At 39.7% G+C, this 16590-nt stretch overlaps 2 protein-coding genes across 2 annotated transcripts; one reads left to right on the forward strand and one right to left on the reverse strand.

Annotated features, from left to right (window-relative positions):
• Positions 1-1796: 1796 nt before the first annotated feature.
• LOC106403089 lies at positions 1797-9540 on the forward strand. Its single transcript, XM_013843941.3, has 2 exons — positions 1797-6454; positions 6831-9540. Exon 2 carries the CDS (start codon positions 6837-6839, stop codon positions 8634-8636), a length of 1800 nt encoding a protein of 599 aa, XP_013699395.1. The 5' UTR covers positions 1797-6454; positions 6831-6836; the 3' UTR covers positions 8637-9540.
• A 634-nt stretch (positions 9541-10174) lies between these two features.
• LOC106394602 (uncharacterized protein At3g43530-like) lies at positions 10175-14108 on the reverse strand. Its single transcript, XM_048761182.1, has 6 exons — positions 13322-14108; positions 11834-12589; positions 11598-11759; positions 11045-11510; positions 10611-10970; positions 10175-10545 (listed from the first exon to the last, which is right to left on the reverse strand). The coding sequence occupies exons 1-6, from the start codon at positions 13829-13831 to the stop codon at positions 10217-10219; spliced, it is 2583 nt and encodes an 860-aa protein (XP_048617139.1). The 5' UTR covers positions 13832-14108; the 3' UTR covers positions 10175-10216.
• Positions 14109-16590: the final 2482 nt, after the last annotated feature.

Below are 16590 nucleotides of genomic sequence, written 5' to 3' on the forward strand. Positions count from 1 at the left end.
ACACTACTAAACAAATGTGACTATCAATGCTATAGGTGTTGTGCTTGGTCATAGTGACGATCGGGAAGTCGATAAGGCTAGACTGAGAGTTCAAGTGAACGGATTGAAGCCGCTTATCATGCGCACGGACATTCAGTTACCTTCTCATGAGGTTGTTGAAGTAGAGCTCGAATATGAAAAGCTAGAAAAACATTGCTTGTTCTGCAAGTCACTAGCTCGTGAAGATGGTCATTGTCATCTCTGTCCATCAAGACAACACCAGGAAGAACGAAGACACCTAAGAATCTTTCAACGAAATACCTTGACGAAAATTGACGAAGATAAAAGACGTCAAGATGATATGAAACATGCTAGGATCCAGCAGTCCTCTCATAGGGACGGGGCTCGTTGGCCAAACTATAGAGGAGCTGAAAACATAGCGGATCTCTCTCTCTCTCTCTCTCTCTCTCTCTCTCTCTCTCTCTCTCTCTCTCTCTCTCTCTCTCTCTCTCTCTCTCTCTCTCTCTCTCTCTCTCTCTCTCAGTATGCACCTTCCCGAAATGGATCGCAGAGAAGCTCTGATTTCGAAGAAAACGAACACGCTACGATCATAAGAGTTTCTCACGCCACAGCTCTCCACCTCTTAGAAGAACCTAACCTCATCAACGAACACCTAGCTTTAGAGAAGCAGCGGAAAGTAACTCGTCAGCTTCAAGACTCCAAATAGATGGTCCATTGGCTCTTGAACCCTCTTGTAGAGTCCGAACCTCTCCAAACAAAGGAATCAGTTCCAGGTCAAACCAGTCTTCAGTAACAAGCGCTGCAAAGATCCTTAACTTGGCCTCTCGCCTCTCAAATCCTCGGGTTAGCCCACAGTCTGGTGGAGAAAGAGTGTCTGCAAAAGAAAGACTATCTATTCATTCGCAAAGAATTCCTTCTTCTCCTGCCAGGGAAGATACCTCAGTGTCTAACTAGTCTCCATCTACCAATCTGACAAATTTAGAGAGGAAAGCAAACTAGCTTCTCTTTTGTCTGACCCTCGGACTGGAATACAGTCAAGTGAAGAACGAGTGTCTGCTAAAGAAAGGCTATCAATTCAAACAGAGGAGACAATTCGTCCTGGACTTGGAGACTCAAACTCTGATTCTAGAAAATTTCAGGAAATTAATGTCCAATACTTCGAGGACACTTTCCAGCCTTTAATTTTAAATACCATTACTCGGTCATCGAGTTCCAACGTTTTTGTTTCTGGTAGACTTGGACCATGCGAGAGATTCCCTATCTAAACTCTAAGTGATGAGGACATAGTTCATGTATCATTACAACTAGGACCTCTCCAGTTATATACCACAAATGATGATTTTGGCATTGAATAACAACAACTTAACTTGGCTCTGATGGATAAGGTAGAGGGAAAAAATAAAATAGTCAACCCCCCCCCCCCCCCCCCCCCCCCCCCCCCCGAAGAAGAGAATGGCTCGCAGTCCACGTCAGCCTAAAGAAAAGAAGAATCACTAAGACCAACAACTCTCCAAGACAAAAGCTATTAATGGATGCCATCACCGCATGCATGAAGGGTATTTCAAAAAAGAAGCAGACATCACCACCATCAATCAAACTAATTTTGGCAGTGACAAAGAAGGGGGGAGGATTTTCATCCCCTTCCAAAATCTCTTCCTTAGCATGTGTGAGCTGGAATTGTCAAGGCATTGGGAGCACCTTGACTGTCCAGCGAATCAGGAAGTTCCGTTAGAGAATTTCCTGGAAGCCATGTTCCTAATGGAGACCAAAAATCAAGATGAGGCTCTCTTCAAACTATTCCAACCACTTCACTGTTGCCTCGATCGGCTTAGTGGGAGGACTCTCGCTTTCCTGGAGAGATGACATTCAGGTTGAAATCCTTTACTCCTCAGCTAACGTTATAGATACTATAATTTTTGCACAGGATATTTCCAACTTCGTTTCCTTCATCTATAGGGCGCCCAACCCAGTAGATCGCTCCAATTTTGGAGTAAACTGACGAAACTAGGAGTGGAAATAGACGAATCCTGGCTATTGACGGGAGACTTCAACAACCTCCTCAACAATTCTAAAAAGCCAGAGGTCCTGCTCGTTGGGAAGGATCTTTCCTATCTTTCAGAAGTTTCGTATCTCAGATGAGCTTATGGGATCTTCAACATTCCGGGAATCACTTATCTTGGAGTGGAACAAAATACAGTCACTTCATCCAATCACGCTTAGATCGGGCAATGGCAAACGTCTCATGGTCAGAACATTTCCAGATGGACATTGTGAGTATCTACGTTTTGAAGGTTCGGATCACCGCCCCATTGTAGTCCATTTTGACGTATCGCTCAAGAAAAAAGAAGGGCTTGTTTAGGTTTGACATGTCTCAAACATATGCATGAAATACGGTAAATCGTCGATGAGTAGTGGCAGATTGACCACTTGGCTTCGGTGTTGGAGAAGATCTGCAAAATCAGACACAACCTCATCCTTTAGGTGAGAGAAAAAAACTTAAAAAGCAACTTAGCGATTCAAAACACTCGGAGGGAGCTGGAGAAAGCACTGCCTAGATAGTTCATCTCCAAATCCGGAGATAATTGGTTCCCTTACAGCAGTGTTGGAAGAAGTTTACAAGGAGGAAGAGTTGTATTGGAGACAACCAAGCCGTATTCAGTGGCTCAACAATGGAGACCGGAACACCACTTTCTTCCATGCTGCGACTCGGGGTAGAAGAGTCATTAACAAGTTTTATATCATCCGAAATCTTGATGGTAAAGCGGTATACAAATAAAAAGAGATAGTGCATTGTATCACCGATTACTAGTCTAATATTTTCTCAACACAAATGTCAGATTCCTCGTTGGTACTTACGGAAGGAATCTCTCCCCTCGTATCTACAGAGATGAACCAGACATTAACTTCTCCTCCAACAACACTGGTAATACAAGAAACGCTATTCTCGATCCATCTCGATAAAGCTCCGCGAGCAGACGGATTCTCGGCAAGCTTTTACTATTCCTTTTGGGACATAATAGACGATGATTTTGTCAAAGATGTTCAAGCTTTCTTTGCTTCAGGATCTCTAGATCGTGACAAAATGAGACACACGTTCGCCTCATTCCGAAGGTCAGTGGTCCGAGGAAGGTCGCATACTACAGACCGATTTCTTTATGTAACACGCATTATAAGATCATAGCGAAGGTTCTGACTCGACAACTACAGCCCCTCCTCCTAGTTCTCATATCCGAACGTCAATCAGCTTTCGTCAAGGGTCGCTCCATCTCTGACAATGTGTTAATTACACATGAGGTTCTTCACTATCTTCAACACTCGGAAGCAAAAGTCCGATGCAGTATGGCGATTAAGACTGACATGAGTAAGGCGTTCGATCACATTGAATGGGGTTTTCTCCGAACAACCATATCATGCTTTGGTTTCCATGACATATGGATCTCTAGTATCATGAGTTACGTCACTTATGTCTCTTACTCGTACCTCATCAATGGAGCAGTGCAAGACCCGACGAGAGGAATCCGGTAAGGGGACCCGCTGTGCCCATACCTCTTCAATCTTTGTTCTGAGGTGTTATCCAAACTCTGTAGGAAGGCTCAGCTACGAGGAGATGTTATCGGAGTTAAAGTTTCCCATGGTAGTCCGGCTATTAACCACTTACTCTTTGCGGATGATAAAAAAAGTTGTGTAGGATTGATCTCGGTTTTGAGGAAATATGAGGAAGCCTCTGGCCAATTCATCAACTTGGTGAAGTCAGTTATAACGTTCTCAGCCAAGACCCCATGAGACACCAAAATACCCGTGCGTGAGTAGTTGTGGATTATTAATGAAGGAGGAAATGGCAAGTACATTGGCCTCCCAGAGCATTTTGGGACGAAGAAACGATATCTTCGCACCTCTAGTGGATCGAATGAGGCATCATGCCCATATTGGGACCTCCAGAAACCTCTTCGGCGTCAGAAAGATGGTATTCTTAAAGGCGGTACTAGCCGCTATGCCGACTTACTCAATGTTCTGCTTCAAGTTACCAATGTCACTCTACAAGCAACTTCAGTCGGTTCTCACGAGGTTCTGGTAGAAAATGTGTTGGGTTTCATGGGAAAATCTCACCTTGCCAAAGAACTCGGGAGGGCTTGCCTTGGAGAAATCACTCAATTCAACGACGCTATGCTAGCTAAGATCGCTTGAAGAATTTTAATGGAACCATCAACTCCACTAGCTAGGACTCTACTGGGGAAATACTATCTCAGCTCAACCCTTCTGGCCTCAACAGCATCGTCTGATGCCTCCCACGGTTGCGAGTAATCCTACTGGGTCGGAACCTTTTAGTCAAAGGACTAAAATGGGTAATTGGCTCTGGTTCGATCGTCAATCTATAAATGGAACCATGGCTGTCAACTGAAGAGCCGATGACTCCAATAGGACCTCCGACAGCCGATAACCAAGCATGGAAAGTAAGAGACCTCATTTTCCCTGAGACAAAAGACTAGGATACTGCTATAATCCGTAACAACCTCCCTCAGTATGAAGATCGCATCTGCAAGCTCATTCCTTGTTCTATCAACATGCCTGATGAAAGGGTTTGGTTACCAAATGCTTCAGGAGTATACACCACCAAGTCCATATATGTCATCGCCAAACTTTGACAAGTGGAGACATCCCCAAAGATGAAACATTTTTTTCTGGAAGGCAAATAGCAGAGCCTCCCTGTTAGCTCTGTTTTGGAAAGCAGAGGTTTATCTGTAGCGCCCATCTGTAAGCGTTGTGGAGCTCGAGAATCTGAACTCCATGTCCTCCAGCTCTGTCTCTTCGCCACGAAAGTTTGGGACCTTGTTCCATGTCTTTTCAAACCAACTAATATTGGGATAGAGTATGTTTATGATCTCCTCGAAAAATGTCGCAAGATGATCTCGCTCCCACTGGATTATGTGGACAAATAGAAACAAGCTTCTGTTTGAAAACAGAGAGTTCTCAGAGGACAATACGGTCCTGAAGGAGATTCAGGTTGCTCGAGCTTGGAAGGCGGCTCAGACTACTGTCACAAACCCTTCCCTACCATAGTATGTTGTTCCTCTAGTTAAATTAGAAGCTGCCAATTCATATACTTGGTCTTCCTTCTCAGATGCAGCTTGGGATCCAGCTTCAGGAAACTATGGAATCGGATGGCAACTTCGTGACTCTGACGATTTCATCGCATAAACCTCTTCCTCACACCTGCGCTTTGTTCTTTCTTTGGCGGTTAAGGCTGCACTCGTTGTTGAAGTATATTCTCAAGTACGGAACCTTCTCGTGTACTCGTACTCCAAGAATCTTGTTTCACTTTTGAAGACTCAAGGACAAGATGTAGCTCTATAGGGTGTGCGTCATGATATTAGGATCATGTTTCACTCTTTAGACTCTATTTATTTTCATTACAATCCATGCTTAGCTAATGTTGATACTAATTCACTTGCTAAATCAGCCTTGTATTGTATTTCTGTCTCTGCACCACACAATAACATTCTCCCTTTAATCAATGAATGTTTGCTCAAAAAAGTTTTTTGTTTCTCTTTGTAAGTGGTGTGATTAGTATCTTGATATTTTATTCAAAACTTGAGACTCCTTTTTACAAGTGCCAGAAGTAAAATTAGGAAAGAAAGATTTTAACTTTATGAGCTTCAGTTCAGGCTTATTATTTTTGGTCAATTTCTGCTTAACTGCTGAAAGAAATTAAGTTCATTGCCGTCTCATCTTCTACCAATGAGAAATTTTAGTTATGTGGGATTGTTTTTGTCGTTCTGAATGTGTTTCTTCTACATATTTTTTTAATTAATCTAAGAATATCCTAGATTTTTGGAAGGGTTCAATTAATCTTGAAAATGAGGTGCAGTACATGGATAAACTTTTCTCTTGATATTCAAATGAAGCCTAAAGTATGGATTTATATTCATGTGGCCATAAGGTGAAGTGGAGTGGAGTGTTTTTGAATCCGGGTTGCATATCTCCCCAAGCCCACTTAACGCTAAACCACAATATAGGACACGACTAGTAAGACAGTCATAGACTCACAGGCTTTGCTCTTGCTATTTCCCCAGAGATTATGTATTAAAAATTATAGTGTTATTGGGACATTATTCTCTTATAGGACATAACCCACTTTTTATATTCTCTTACAACCTAACATCTTTGGCATGACTCCAATGAAAGAAAATTACTATAAGGGCCTTAATGAATGGATGATTTACACCATTGAATGAAAACAAAATGAGCCACACGATTTGTCCTTCCTCTCTCTCCTCCTTACACGGGACCCACCCTTCTTCTTCCTCTCTTCAATTAACAAAACAACCACCATTCTTCCTCACTTCAATTCTTCACTTCAATTCTACACCAAACAATATCTCTTTTGAGAGATTGGACGAAGAACAACATAAACATCCACAACAAATCGTGTATCTTCCTCCATAGATGAACTTGGGTAATGTTTTGTCTCTCTCCTCTCTCTCTCTCTCTCTCTCTCTCTCTCTCTCAAATTAGATACAGTACGTTGAATCATGTTTGAACCAAAGACATTACAGTAGTAAAAGTGATTTGAAATTGAATATAATGTAAATCTAATTATAATCATGAAATTGTGGAAGGAAAATTGTTTATATAATATGGTATAACTGGTACAACTAATGTTACTGTGATTGTTCATAAGAACTATACGACTAGTTAAACACGAACAACTATTAGTCACATATACAATATGATACTGGTACAACTAGTACAAATGTCATCACTGCTACGTGTATAACTAGAATAACCGGAACAACTACTAAGTGGTGATGTTGTTTATTATACTTTTTCAGGTAACTATGGATAACAACAGACGCGTGGTGATATATTTTGATCAAGGGGGTAGTTATTCAGATGTGGGAGATGAAGTTCGATGGAAGCGGAAAGACCGACATATTTCTACTTTAGTGTTTACGATGAGAAGTGATGAGGAGGTGACTTACTCTCAGTTGGTTGATAGAGTATGCAGGAAAATGAAGATTGATGTAGCTTCGTCCAAGATTCAGCTGAGTTACTTTCCATTTGGAATGGATGATAAGAGGCCATGTTACATCTTCGATGATGAAGATGTTTTAGGATATTTATTGGAAGTCGAAAAAAATCAGAGGCGTACTGTCTTGCACGTGGAGCTCATAGAATATGTCTCACAAAACCAAAGTAACGAGATGTTTTCTAGGGATGAGGAAATTATTAGTGATGCAAGAGCAAATGATGATATGGTTGGTCTTAAGGAGTTGACGACTATTCCTCATATTCAAGAGGATGAGAATGAGAAAGGCGATGACGTGGGTACTGAAAGAGATGATATGGAGAAGTTGGTAGTTGTTACACCAGCTGAAACACCAGTTGTACATTTCGAGTGGGATGACGGTATTGACATGGCTTTGCACCAAGAATTTGAAACTAAGCATGAAGTGAGAGATTTAGTGGACAAAGCTGTGCATAAGAATTGTTTTGAGGTTGATATAGTGAAGTCGATGCCTCGACTTTACGTATTAAAGTGTTGTGGGGTTGGTTGCAAATGGTATTTACGAGCTGCAAAGCTGAAAAACTCGGATTTTTTCACTATAAAGACGTATCGGAAGATGCATACTTGCGTTAGGATAGAGGAAAGTGCAACCAAGAAGGGGAAAAGAGGCACACCAAGCTTGGTCGCATCTGTGTTGCAAGCTGATTATCCAGGAAAATACAAGACTCCAGCACCAAAGGATCTCATAGATTTGGTTGAGAACAAATTGGGTGTTAGGGTTTCATATGCTACGGCTTGGAGAGGAAAATACAAAGCTATCAACGATCTGCGTGGGAACCCAACAGAGAGCTTTGCTAGACTGCCGTCTTACTTGTACATGTTGGAAATGTTGAATCCTCGTACTGTCACCCGCTTAGTAGTGGATGAGAAGAACCAGTTTAAGTATGTGTTATTCGCGCTCGGAGCTTGCATTGAAGGATTTAATTCCATGCGGAAAGTGATAATTATGGATGGAACTCATCTGAAAGGTGTGTATAAAGGAGTGCTTCTTATTGCCACTGCTCAAGATCCAGATCATCATCATTATCCCCTCGCTTTTGCTGTAGTAGATGGTGAAAAAAATGCAAGTTGGAGTTGGTTTTTGACTACATTGAAAACCTTGATACCAGATGATCCCCAACTTGTATTCTGCACTGATAGAAACCAAAGCATCATCAAGACAGTACACGAGGTCTACCCATTGGCGATCCATGGATATTGCATATATCACTTGGCTAATAATGTGAAAGGAGCATGCAGCCATGTTAGGAAAGATGTGGTTGTCCATGAGTTCAAAAAAATTGCTGGTATTTACACAGAAAAAGAGTTTAAAAGAAAATATATTGATTTCAGAAGAAGGTATCCTCAGGCCGCTGAGTATCTTGATGAGAGTGTGCATGAGAGCAAATGGGCAAGATGTCAATTTCCAGGAGCAAGGTACAACATAGATACAACCAACACTGCTGAATCTATGAATGGTGTTTTCAAGGAACAAAGGAATTATGCACTGCTGCCAATGATTGATGAGATCGTGAGGAAGATTATAGAATGGTTTAATAGATACCGACAAATTTCTATAGGGGTTCCATAGAGGCAGCTATTTGTCCCACGTGTGCATGTTGAATTGCATGAGAACTGTCTGATTGCAAGAACACTTCACGTGGAGGTGCTAAACACATTTGAACGTCAGTACAATGTTACTGGTACGGATGGGAAAGGTTATTTGGTTGATTTGATCAACAAAACATGTGACTGTCGACATTTTGAAATTGACCGGTATCCTTGTGTGCATGCGCTTGCTGCGATCATGAAGTATTGCAGAACTACAACAGATGATACGCTAGAGCAGTTGGTTGAAAATTATTGTTCTAAGTATTATTGGATGGAGCAGTGGACATTGGCATATTGTAGGACAATATATCCAGTGCCTCATCATTCATCCTGGCAAGTTCCTGAGGAAATACAATCTCAGGTTGTGTTCCCGCCGTATGTGGAGAAAAAAAAAGGAAGATTACAAACTACTAGATTCCCATCTGCGGGAGAATATCGAAGGAAGAGAAAGAAAAAGTATGCACCATTCTCGGAGTGGCTTGGTGACAGCAGTGACAAAGATGACAACGACAACGACAACGATGACATCGATTACGAAGAAAGCAGCAATGAGGGAAGTGACAGCGAAGGAAGTGGTGACGAGAGAGGTGACAACGAAGGAAATGATGAATGACTCTAACTTATGTGTTATGGAACTTGCTTATATGTTGTGAGTCTTACTTATGTGTTATGGAACTTATTTATGTATTGTGGAACTTATTTAAGTGTTGTGGAACTTATGTAATGTGTTGTTTCTGTTAGGTACGACAGGTACAACTGGTAAAATTTCATATAACATAACAATCATGTTTATGTGTTGTCGTACTGGTACAACTAGTATAACTATATGATGTAATACTAGTACAATTAGTACAACTACATTATATACACGAGGAAGGAAATACTGGTACAACTGGTACACCGACATTTTAAAACTCCATTTGGCTTTCAATAATTAAATAACAATAGAATATATAAGTTGGAGTGCCCTAAGAGTGGTCCATTCTAATTTTTTGAAGTTTTACCAAAAAAAAAATTCAATTATTACACAATCACATAAGTTTGAATGATCTACCTTATTCTTTAAAGGTTTGTTTACTAGTTTGTTCACTATATTTTTGGAAAACATACACAAAATATATTTTAACAAAATTAATGGTTAATTTGTATGTGGTTCAATGCATTTAAGAATTAAAAGGTTGTACAACTAAGGTATATATATTTTAACTGTGGTACAACTAGACAATTCAAATTCTCTACCAAAATACAACTATGAACAAACTTGTACAACTCAAAACCTGGTACAACTATGTATTGGATTGTACAACTAAAATACTGGTACGACTACTTGTTAATAACCTTATTATGTTTTAGCTGATTATCACGTTTTAAATGTGCAACACATTTTAAGAACAATAGTTGTACCTTTTGTTATTTAGTTGTACCAGTTGTATCCGTTAGAGAAATTTTGCCATAGTTTACTCGGTAGTATTAGTTATACCAATAATTTGTCAAGTTCAAACAAGTTCAACAACAGTATGACAAACAAAAGTTCACTACTAAATCAGAAACACACAAGTTCTATGTTTCACAAAAGTAACACCAAGTCTTAAGTTTCACAATAGCAACACAAGTCTTATGTTTGGCAAAAGCAACACCGACATCCAAAAGCAACATAAAGCTATATGTTCCAAATACAAGAAACACATAGTATGGAGACTGCTTCATACGAGAAGGCTTTGGCACCCTCTTCGTCTTCTTCGGTGAATCTTCTTCAGCATCTCCATCCTTTTCATCCGTAGATTCTTTCTCCCAAGCTTTCTTCTGCACAACTTCTTTCTCTGCAGCTTTCTTCTCCACAACTTCTTTCTCAAACTTCTCTGCAGCCGCCACCATCACTTCAAGATCCTCTGCAAAATATATTAAAATCAAATCACAGCTAAGTTACAATAAAAATTATGATAAAATACATTACCTTGCAGTGCGTGCTCAGGGTCATTCTCAACCTCCTTCGTGGCCTCCTTATCAGTATCATCTTCTGCCATCTGCTCGGGTTCATTCTCACCTTCTTTTGTGGCCTCCTTATCAGCATCAACATGGCTATCTTTCTCATGCTCATTTTCTCCATCCTCTGTGGCCTCCTTATCAGCATCATCTTCTGCCATCTCCTCGAGTTCATTATCACCCTCCTTTGTGGCCTCCTTATCAGCATCAACCTTACTTTCTTTCTCAGGCTCATTCTCTCCATCCTTCGTGGCCTCCTTATCAGCATCATCTTCTGCCATTTGCTCGGTTTCAGTCTCACCCTCCTTTGTGGCATCTTTATCATTATCATCTAAAATAAAAATATATAAAGGTTAATCATTTGTCTTAAAAACAGACTCTAATGATTTAAATCATAATTTATACCATTTTCTTGGCCTCCACCAGTGTCAAAACGATCATGATCAAACAAGTCTTCCATGTTCCCAAATCTGTCCCTCGGGTTGCGGTCATCTTCCATACTCTTTATTCTTGCTTCCAACTGACAAATTATGTCATCTCTCACCTTCATGCTTGCTTCCAACTGAGCAACTCTTGTTTCCAAACTCTCACATCCTGCCTCAGTTTCCTCACACACCCTCAGACCCTCAAGTTCTTCACAAATCCTCTCAGGCTCGTGTTCTATCTTTCGAGTTTTGACATCCATCTTGTACAGATCCTCCCAAAGAATTTTTACTTGGTCATGGATAATAATCTTGTTCCAACCATCAACAATTGGGTCATCTATATCCCCATCATCTCCCAGCTCAACATCATCCCATAACCCATCATCAAAGATCTCAACTGATAGATCTGACTTGCTTCCAGTTGGTTTCAAAATATTAGAAATTTCCTGAAAAATTAACCAAAATATCACACATTAATGTAAAAATATGAAGACTTGAAAAAATGACACAGAAATTCACTTCAAGTGTATCACCTTTGTTTCTCCGAGCTTCTCATATATCTCGCTCAACGCATATCCTGACGACCCATTCGCTAGGAATCTCGACTTGCACATTCTTGGACAGCTATCATCAAATTCTTCAACATCTTCTCTAAAATTTTCCTTCAGCACTTGTATACTTTCAAATGCCAATATCTGCACACCATTTTAAACTAACATATTAGTAACAAATTATACATGTTATATGCCATTCAGTTAACAATTATTACCTCCAGTGGGTTGATAAACCCAGGAAATGTCCAAGAAGCCTTTACAGTTGGGATCTTTCCTCGAAAATGCTTCACCATATGCTTTATCTCCTTCAAGGAGTCATCAAAGGTGTAACGCCCCCATGGAAACGTATGGCACACCCGAAGATCATTAACCATTCGGAGAAGAAAATGGTCTATAGGGGTTCCATACCTTGATCTTTGAAAAATGACTGTGGCCAAGAAATAAAGCACAGCCATCCTCAACCGTTCATGACTACCATCATATTTCATCTTCTTTAGCTTCTTTAGGACATCAGCTGCAGTCACTTTTAGTTCAGGAGGATCGTCACCCTTCTTCTTTGGTGGTTGCTGAAAGTACTTCTTAGCAAACTTCAAACTCCCAATGCTCTCATAGTTTTCTGGATATGTGTGGCAGTATAGTCCTGATATGAGACCATGTTCTCTGATGGAGTAACGAATGGGAACCCCATTTACCACAAACCAAGCCTGTCTCTTCTTGTCGACTTTTATGGTGCGAATCAGTAACATCCACAATCCCATCACCTTTCTCCTTGAGGAGCACTCCATATGGATAATATGCTTGAACTGTGGGTGCGCGTAAAACCACTTCTTCTCGGTTGCATGAAAATTGTCAATCAACTTGATGAACTTCGTTTGATGACACCTTGAGGAGAGCTTACAGGGTTTCCCATATTCAGCTGGTTTGAAGTAAAACTTGCGTGGTTTGATTGCTCCTCCAGCCATCTCCTTTACCTACACAATAAAAAACATTAATACAACTGAAAACTAAGGAGTTGTGCTGGTAATACAAGTTATATTGGTTACACAACTTCTAGTTGTATGAGTAACACAAGTTATACATATACGAGTTATACTAGTAATACACAAGTTCTGCTACAGTCGTACTTGTACGAGTATTACAAGTTGTATACTTAAATTTGTTTAAGTGGTACGAGTTATACAAGTAATACAAAAAACAGTAGTACAAGTTATACTACTTAGATTTGTTTTACTTGTAGCTACATATGTTATAGTTGTACGAGTTATACAAGTAAACGTAGGACAGTTGTACGAGTTATACTAGTTACATATGTTCTACAAGTTATACATATAATAGTTGTACAAATATTACTTATTAGATAGGTTCTAGTTGTACGATTAATACTAGTTATACAAATAACAGTTGTACAAGTTTCACTAGTTAGATAATTACAAGATGTATGAGTGATACTTGTTTTACATATTACAGTTGTATTAATAAAACGAGTAAAATTGTCATGTTCTAGTTAGTTAAATTTTTAAGAAGTTGTACCAGTTATACAATTTTACATTTCATTTCATATTGTATTAGTAAAACAATTTAAACTTCTTCATTTGTACAAGTCACACTTATCTTTAAGTACTACTAGGTTTACTAGTACATCTACATACAATATATCTACGTTCTAACATATTACAAAAACTGACTTCAAAATGATTTCTTACCATTATTTGCTCTTCTGTAGCATTAGGTTCTCGTGATCTGGGAGGCTCACCATGCGATCCCATTTCCTCATTGTCTTCTTGTTCCGAATAAGGTGTCCCGCCCTTCGTGGAAGACCGGGAAATAGATGCATCTGGAGGATCTTGTTGGTGTGACGGATTTTGTCTCTTCATTGGTGGAGGATCTTCTGATGTGGCTGGTGGTCCTAAGGGTGTCTCCTCATTGTCAGGTTGAGTAGGAGAAGCAGAGGCAGCAGCCGGATTAGGTTGAAGATTTTTAGGGTTACGGGTTGAAGTAAGACGCGGCCGCTTCGTGGGTTGAGACGACGACCCGCCGTCGTCTGCTTCGTGTTCCTCTGCTGAAGACGATCTACCCTGTTTCTTCTTTCCCGTGGACAAAGTCATCTCCTTCTTAGCCGGTTCAACCTCCTTCTTCTTTATCGGTGAGGATTTTTTTTTCTTCTTTGGTGGAGATTCTTTCTTTTTCTTGGTGAATCTTAGTTTAGATGTCATTTTCGCTGGTGGAATTGATGAGTGAAGAACAAAATGTTCAGAGATCGTGAAATGAAGAAAGTGGGGAAGTTGTGTTACGATTTAGGGATTTAGGATCCGAATTTTAGATGAGTCGGGTTTATGGGTGGAGCTAGTAAGGGCATGAATTGTAAATAAATCAAAATCGTTTGGGCTTTTAGCTATTTCCCATTGTTTTGTATTTAAATTTTAATGAAAACTAAAAACAAATTAAAACAGGGTCACGAGAGAATTTTTGAAATCCATGTGTCTCATGACAGAATTTGATCCGTGTTATTGTTTTGATGCTTGATCTTCGGTACCTGCCAGACATAATCGATGTCGAAACCCACATTTAACAAAGGCTAACATGATGTGACACGGAAAGATTTACGTCATCTCTCTAACCAACTAGTTTATTTTACTATCCTGAGGTTTTTATTATATTTTAAATCTGTAATTATGTCGTATATGTTTTAAAAAAATGTATAAGCGTTAGGGATGGGCACGGAACAGATACCCACGATTTAAAGGTATCCATAGTTTTTATTTTTAAATTTCTATAGCTAAATAGGTATTTAGTAAATAAATATTGTAAATTTTACATAAAATATAATAATTATAAAATTTATATATAAATTTTAAATATATATATATATATATATGTATATATAACGAATTGAAGTGGACAATATAAATTTTTTGATTTGTTTTGTTTTTTACAGATATTGCAAATTAATATTTGATTTGCTTTATTATTATGAATATCCAAATTTTATGGAATCTAAACAAATAAAGAAATCAAGAAAAGGAACCAAACTGTCAGAGTTTTTGGCCGTATACGATGGATCTCTTTTTCCTGCATTTAACGTTTTTAGTATTGATATGAATATGTTTTGATGACAAAAAAACGCTCTTAGTATTACTTGAACATTATTGTTGTTGTCCATCACATTTACGAAAAGACAAAATGGTTTCTTTTGTTATTACTTAGAACATTATAGTTGGGAGTATATCTAAGCTATAATCTCTCGTACAGTGTATATATATAAGTTAAGAAAAATTAAAATCTTAAGAAACTTATACCAAAGTTTTTCAAATAAATACTACTCCTTCCGTTTCATAAAATTACATATTCTAGAGAGAAATTTTGTTTCAAAAATATCTATTTTTATTTTTTTTAACACCACTTTCATTAACTTCAACTAAGACAGAGTTAGATGGGGGCAATAAAAGCCTTAACCATACATAAAGCTTCCTTTGATAAGGAATCAGCAACAAGATTTTGGTTTCTAGGAATCCAAGCAAATAAAATCGAAACATCAGGAGGGCGGCTCAGTTGGAGGATGTCTGAGAGAATCCCATGCAGCTCAGATATGTTTTCCTCATGGTTTATAGCTCTTATCAGCTGGGATGAGTCACACACTAGGATGATGTTATCCAAGCCGTGTTCTCTACAAAACAGCAGAGCTGCCCGAATAGCAAGCCCCTCTGCAACGAGCGGCGAGGAGACATGCCATTGAGGTTTCTTCATACGAATCTCAAATCTTGAGGTCTTCACTGTCCAGCCGAGCCATGCTTTCTTAACTTCCTTCCTCCAGGCTGCGTCCGAGCGAACGATGGTAGCTGCAGTGTGCGTTTCCTTCGTCACTGGAAGAGACCTAGGGGGAGTACTCTTCTCTATCTTATGACCTTGTTCCCATTCCTTAGCCGATCTTATAGCAGTAGCTAGAGTGTCCTCCGGTGAAGCAGAGCAGCCATTGAAAACGAACTATTACGTTCTTTCCACAATGTCCATACGATCCACGGGAAAAGCTGGCTTGTTGCAAGCCCTGTAGGGGGCAAACACGGGGTTGCGCAAAGAGCAGTCCATCTTGATTCCAAATCTACAATTCCTCTATGGTCAAAACCCAAAGCCAAGGGGGCATCACGCCAGACCTGTTGAGCAAAAGGGCAGTGAAATTACAGATGAATGATAGATTTAGACTCTCCGCAGCGTTTACATTGAGGATCAACATCCACATGGCGCTCGACTAGGCGTTCTCCTACCGGTACCGCTCTCTTTAAAGCTTTCCAAGAAAACATCTTCACCTTTGGAGCCACTTTCAGGTTCCATACATTCTTGTACCAGGGGCTGTGCACACTTGGTCGTGTTTCTTCAACATCTTCTTCTAGGGCTGTGGCAAAATAGTACCCTGATTTGATAGAATAAGATCCCGATTTGGTACCAAGCCAAACCTGTCTATCTAGAGCATTTTCATTGCTTGGTTTGATGGCTAGGATATCCTCTTCGTATTGAGGCAAAATCCGTCGTATTTTCTCTGTATCCCAATCTCCATGCTGGTTAACCCGCAGATTAGCCACTGTAAGGTCTGCAAACGCTTCAGGAGCTGGACCATACGGGCGTTTCTGCTTCGAGAGGTCAAGCCAAGGATCATACCAGATATTAATGTTCTGACCATTTCCTACTACCCAGCCCAAGTTCTGAATCAATAAATCCCTGCCGACTAGGACGCTTCTCCACCCATGCGAGATCGCAGAGACAGCTTCACAGCTTAATATGTCGCCTTCAGGGAAGTATTTCCCTTTTAGTGTTTTCCTTAGCAGAGATTTTGGGTTTTCAAGTATTCTTCAACTAAGCTTAGCAAGTGCTGCTTCGTTGTAGCGTTGGAAATTGTTGGGGTCAAAATCTGTCACGACGGAATCAATGTCTAAAAGTCCGCGGAAAATATTTCACGCAATATAAATTTCGTATAATTTTT

Source organism: Brassica napus, chromosome C6, assembly GCF_020379485.1.
Source record: "Brassica napus cultivar Da-Ae chromosome C6, Da-Ae, whole genome shotgun sequence".
NCBI classification, from domain to species: domain Eukaryota; kingdom Viridiplantae; phylum Streptophyta; class Magnoliopsida; order Brassicales; family Brassicaceae; genus Brassica; species Brassica napus.

Coding starts and splice junctions, on each gene's coding strand:
- LOC106403089 (XM_013843941.3), top strand. CDS start 6,837: ATGGATAACAACAGACGCGTGGTGATATATTTTGATCAAGGGGGTAGT.
- LOC106394602 (XM_048761182.1), bottom strand. CDS start 13,831: ATGACATCTAAACTAAGATTCACCAAGAAAAAGAAAGAATCTCCACCA. Junction 11,511..11,597: donor AGAAGCTCGGAGAAACAAAG/GTGATACACTTG, acceptor TTAATTTTTCAG/GAAATTTCTAATATTTTGAA. Junction 10,546..10,610: donor CCCTGAGCACGCACTGCAAG/GTAATGTATTTT, acceptor TATATTTTGCAG/AGGATCTTGAAGTGATGGTG.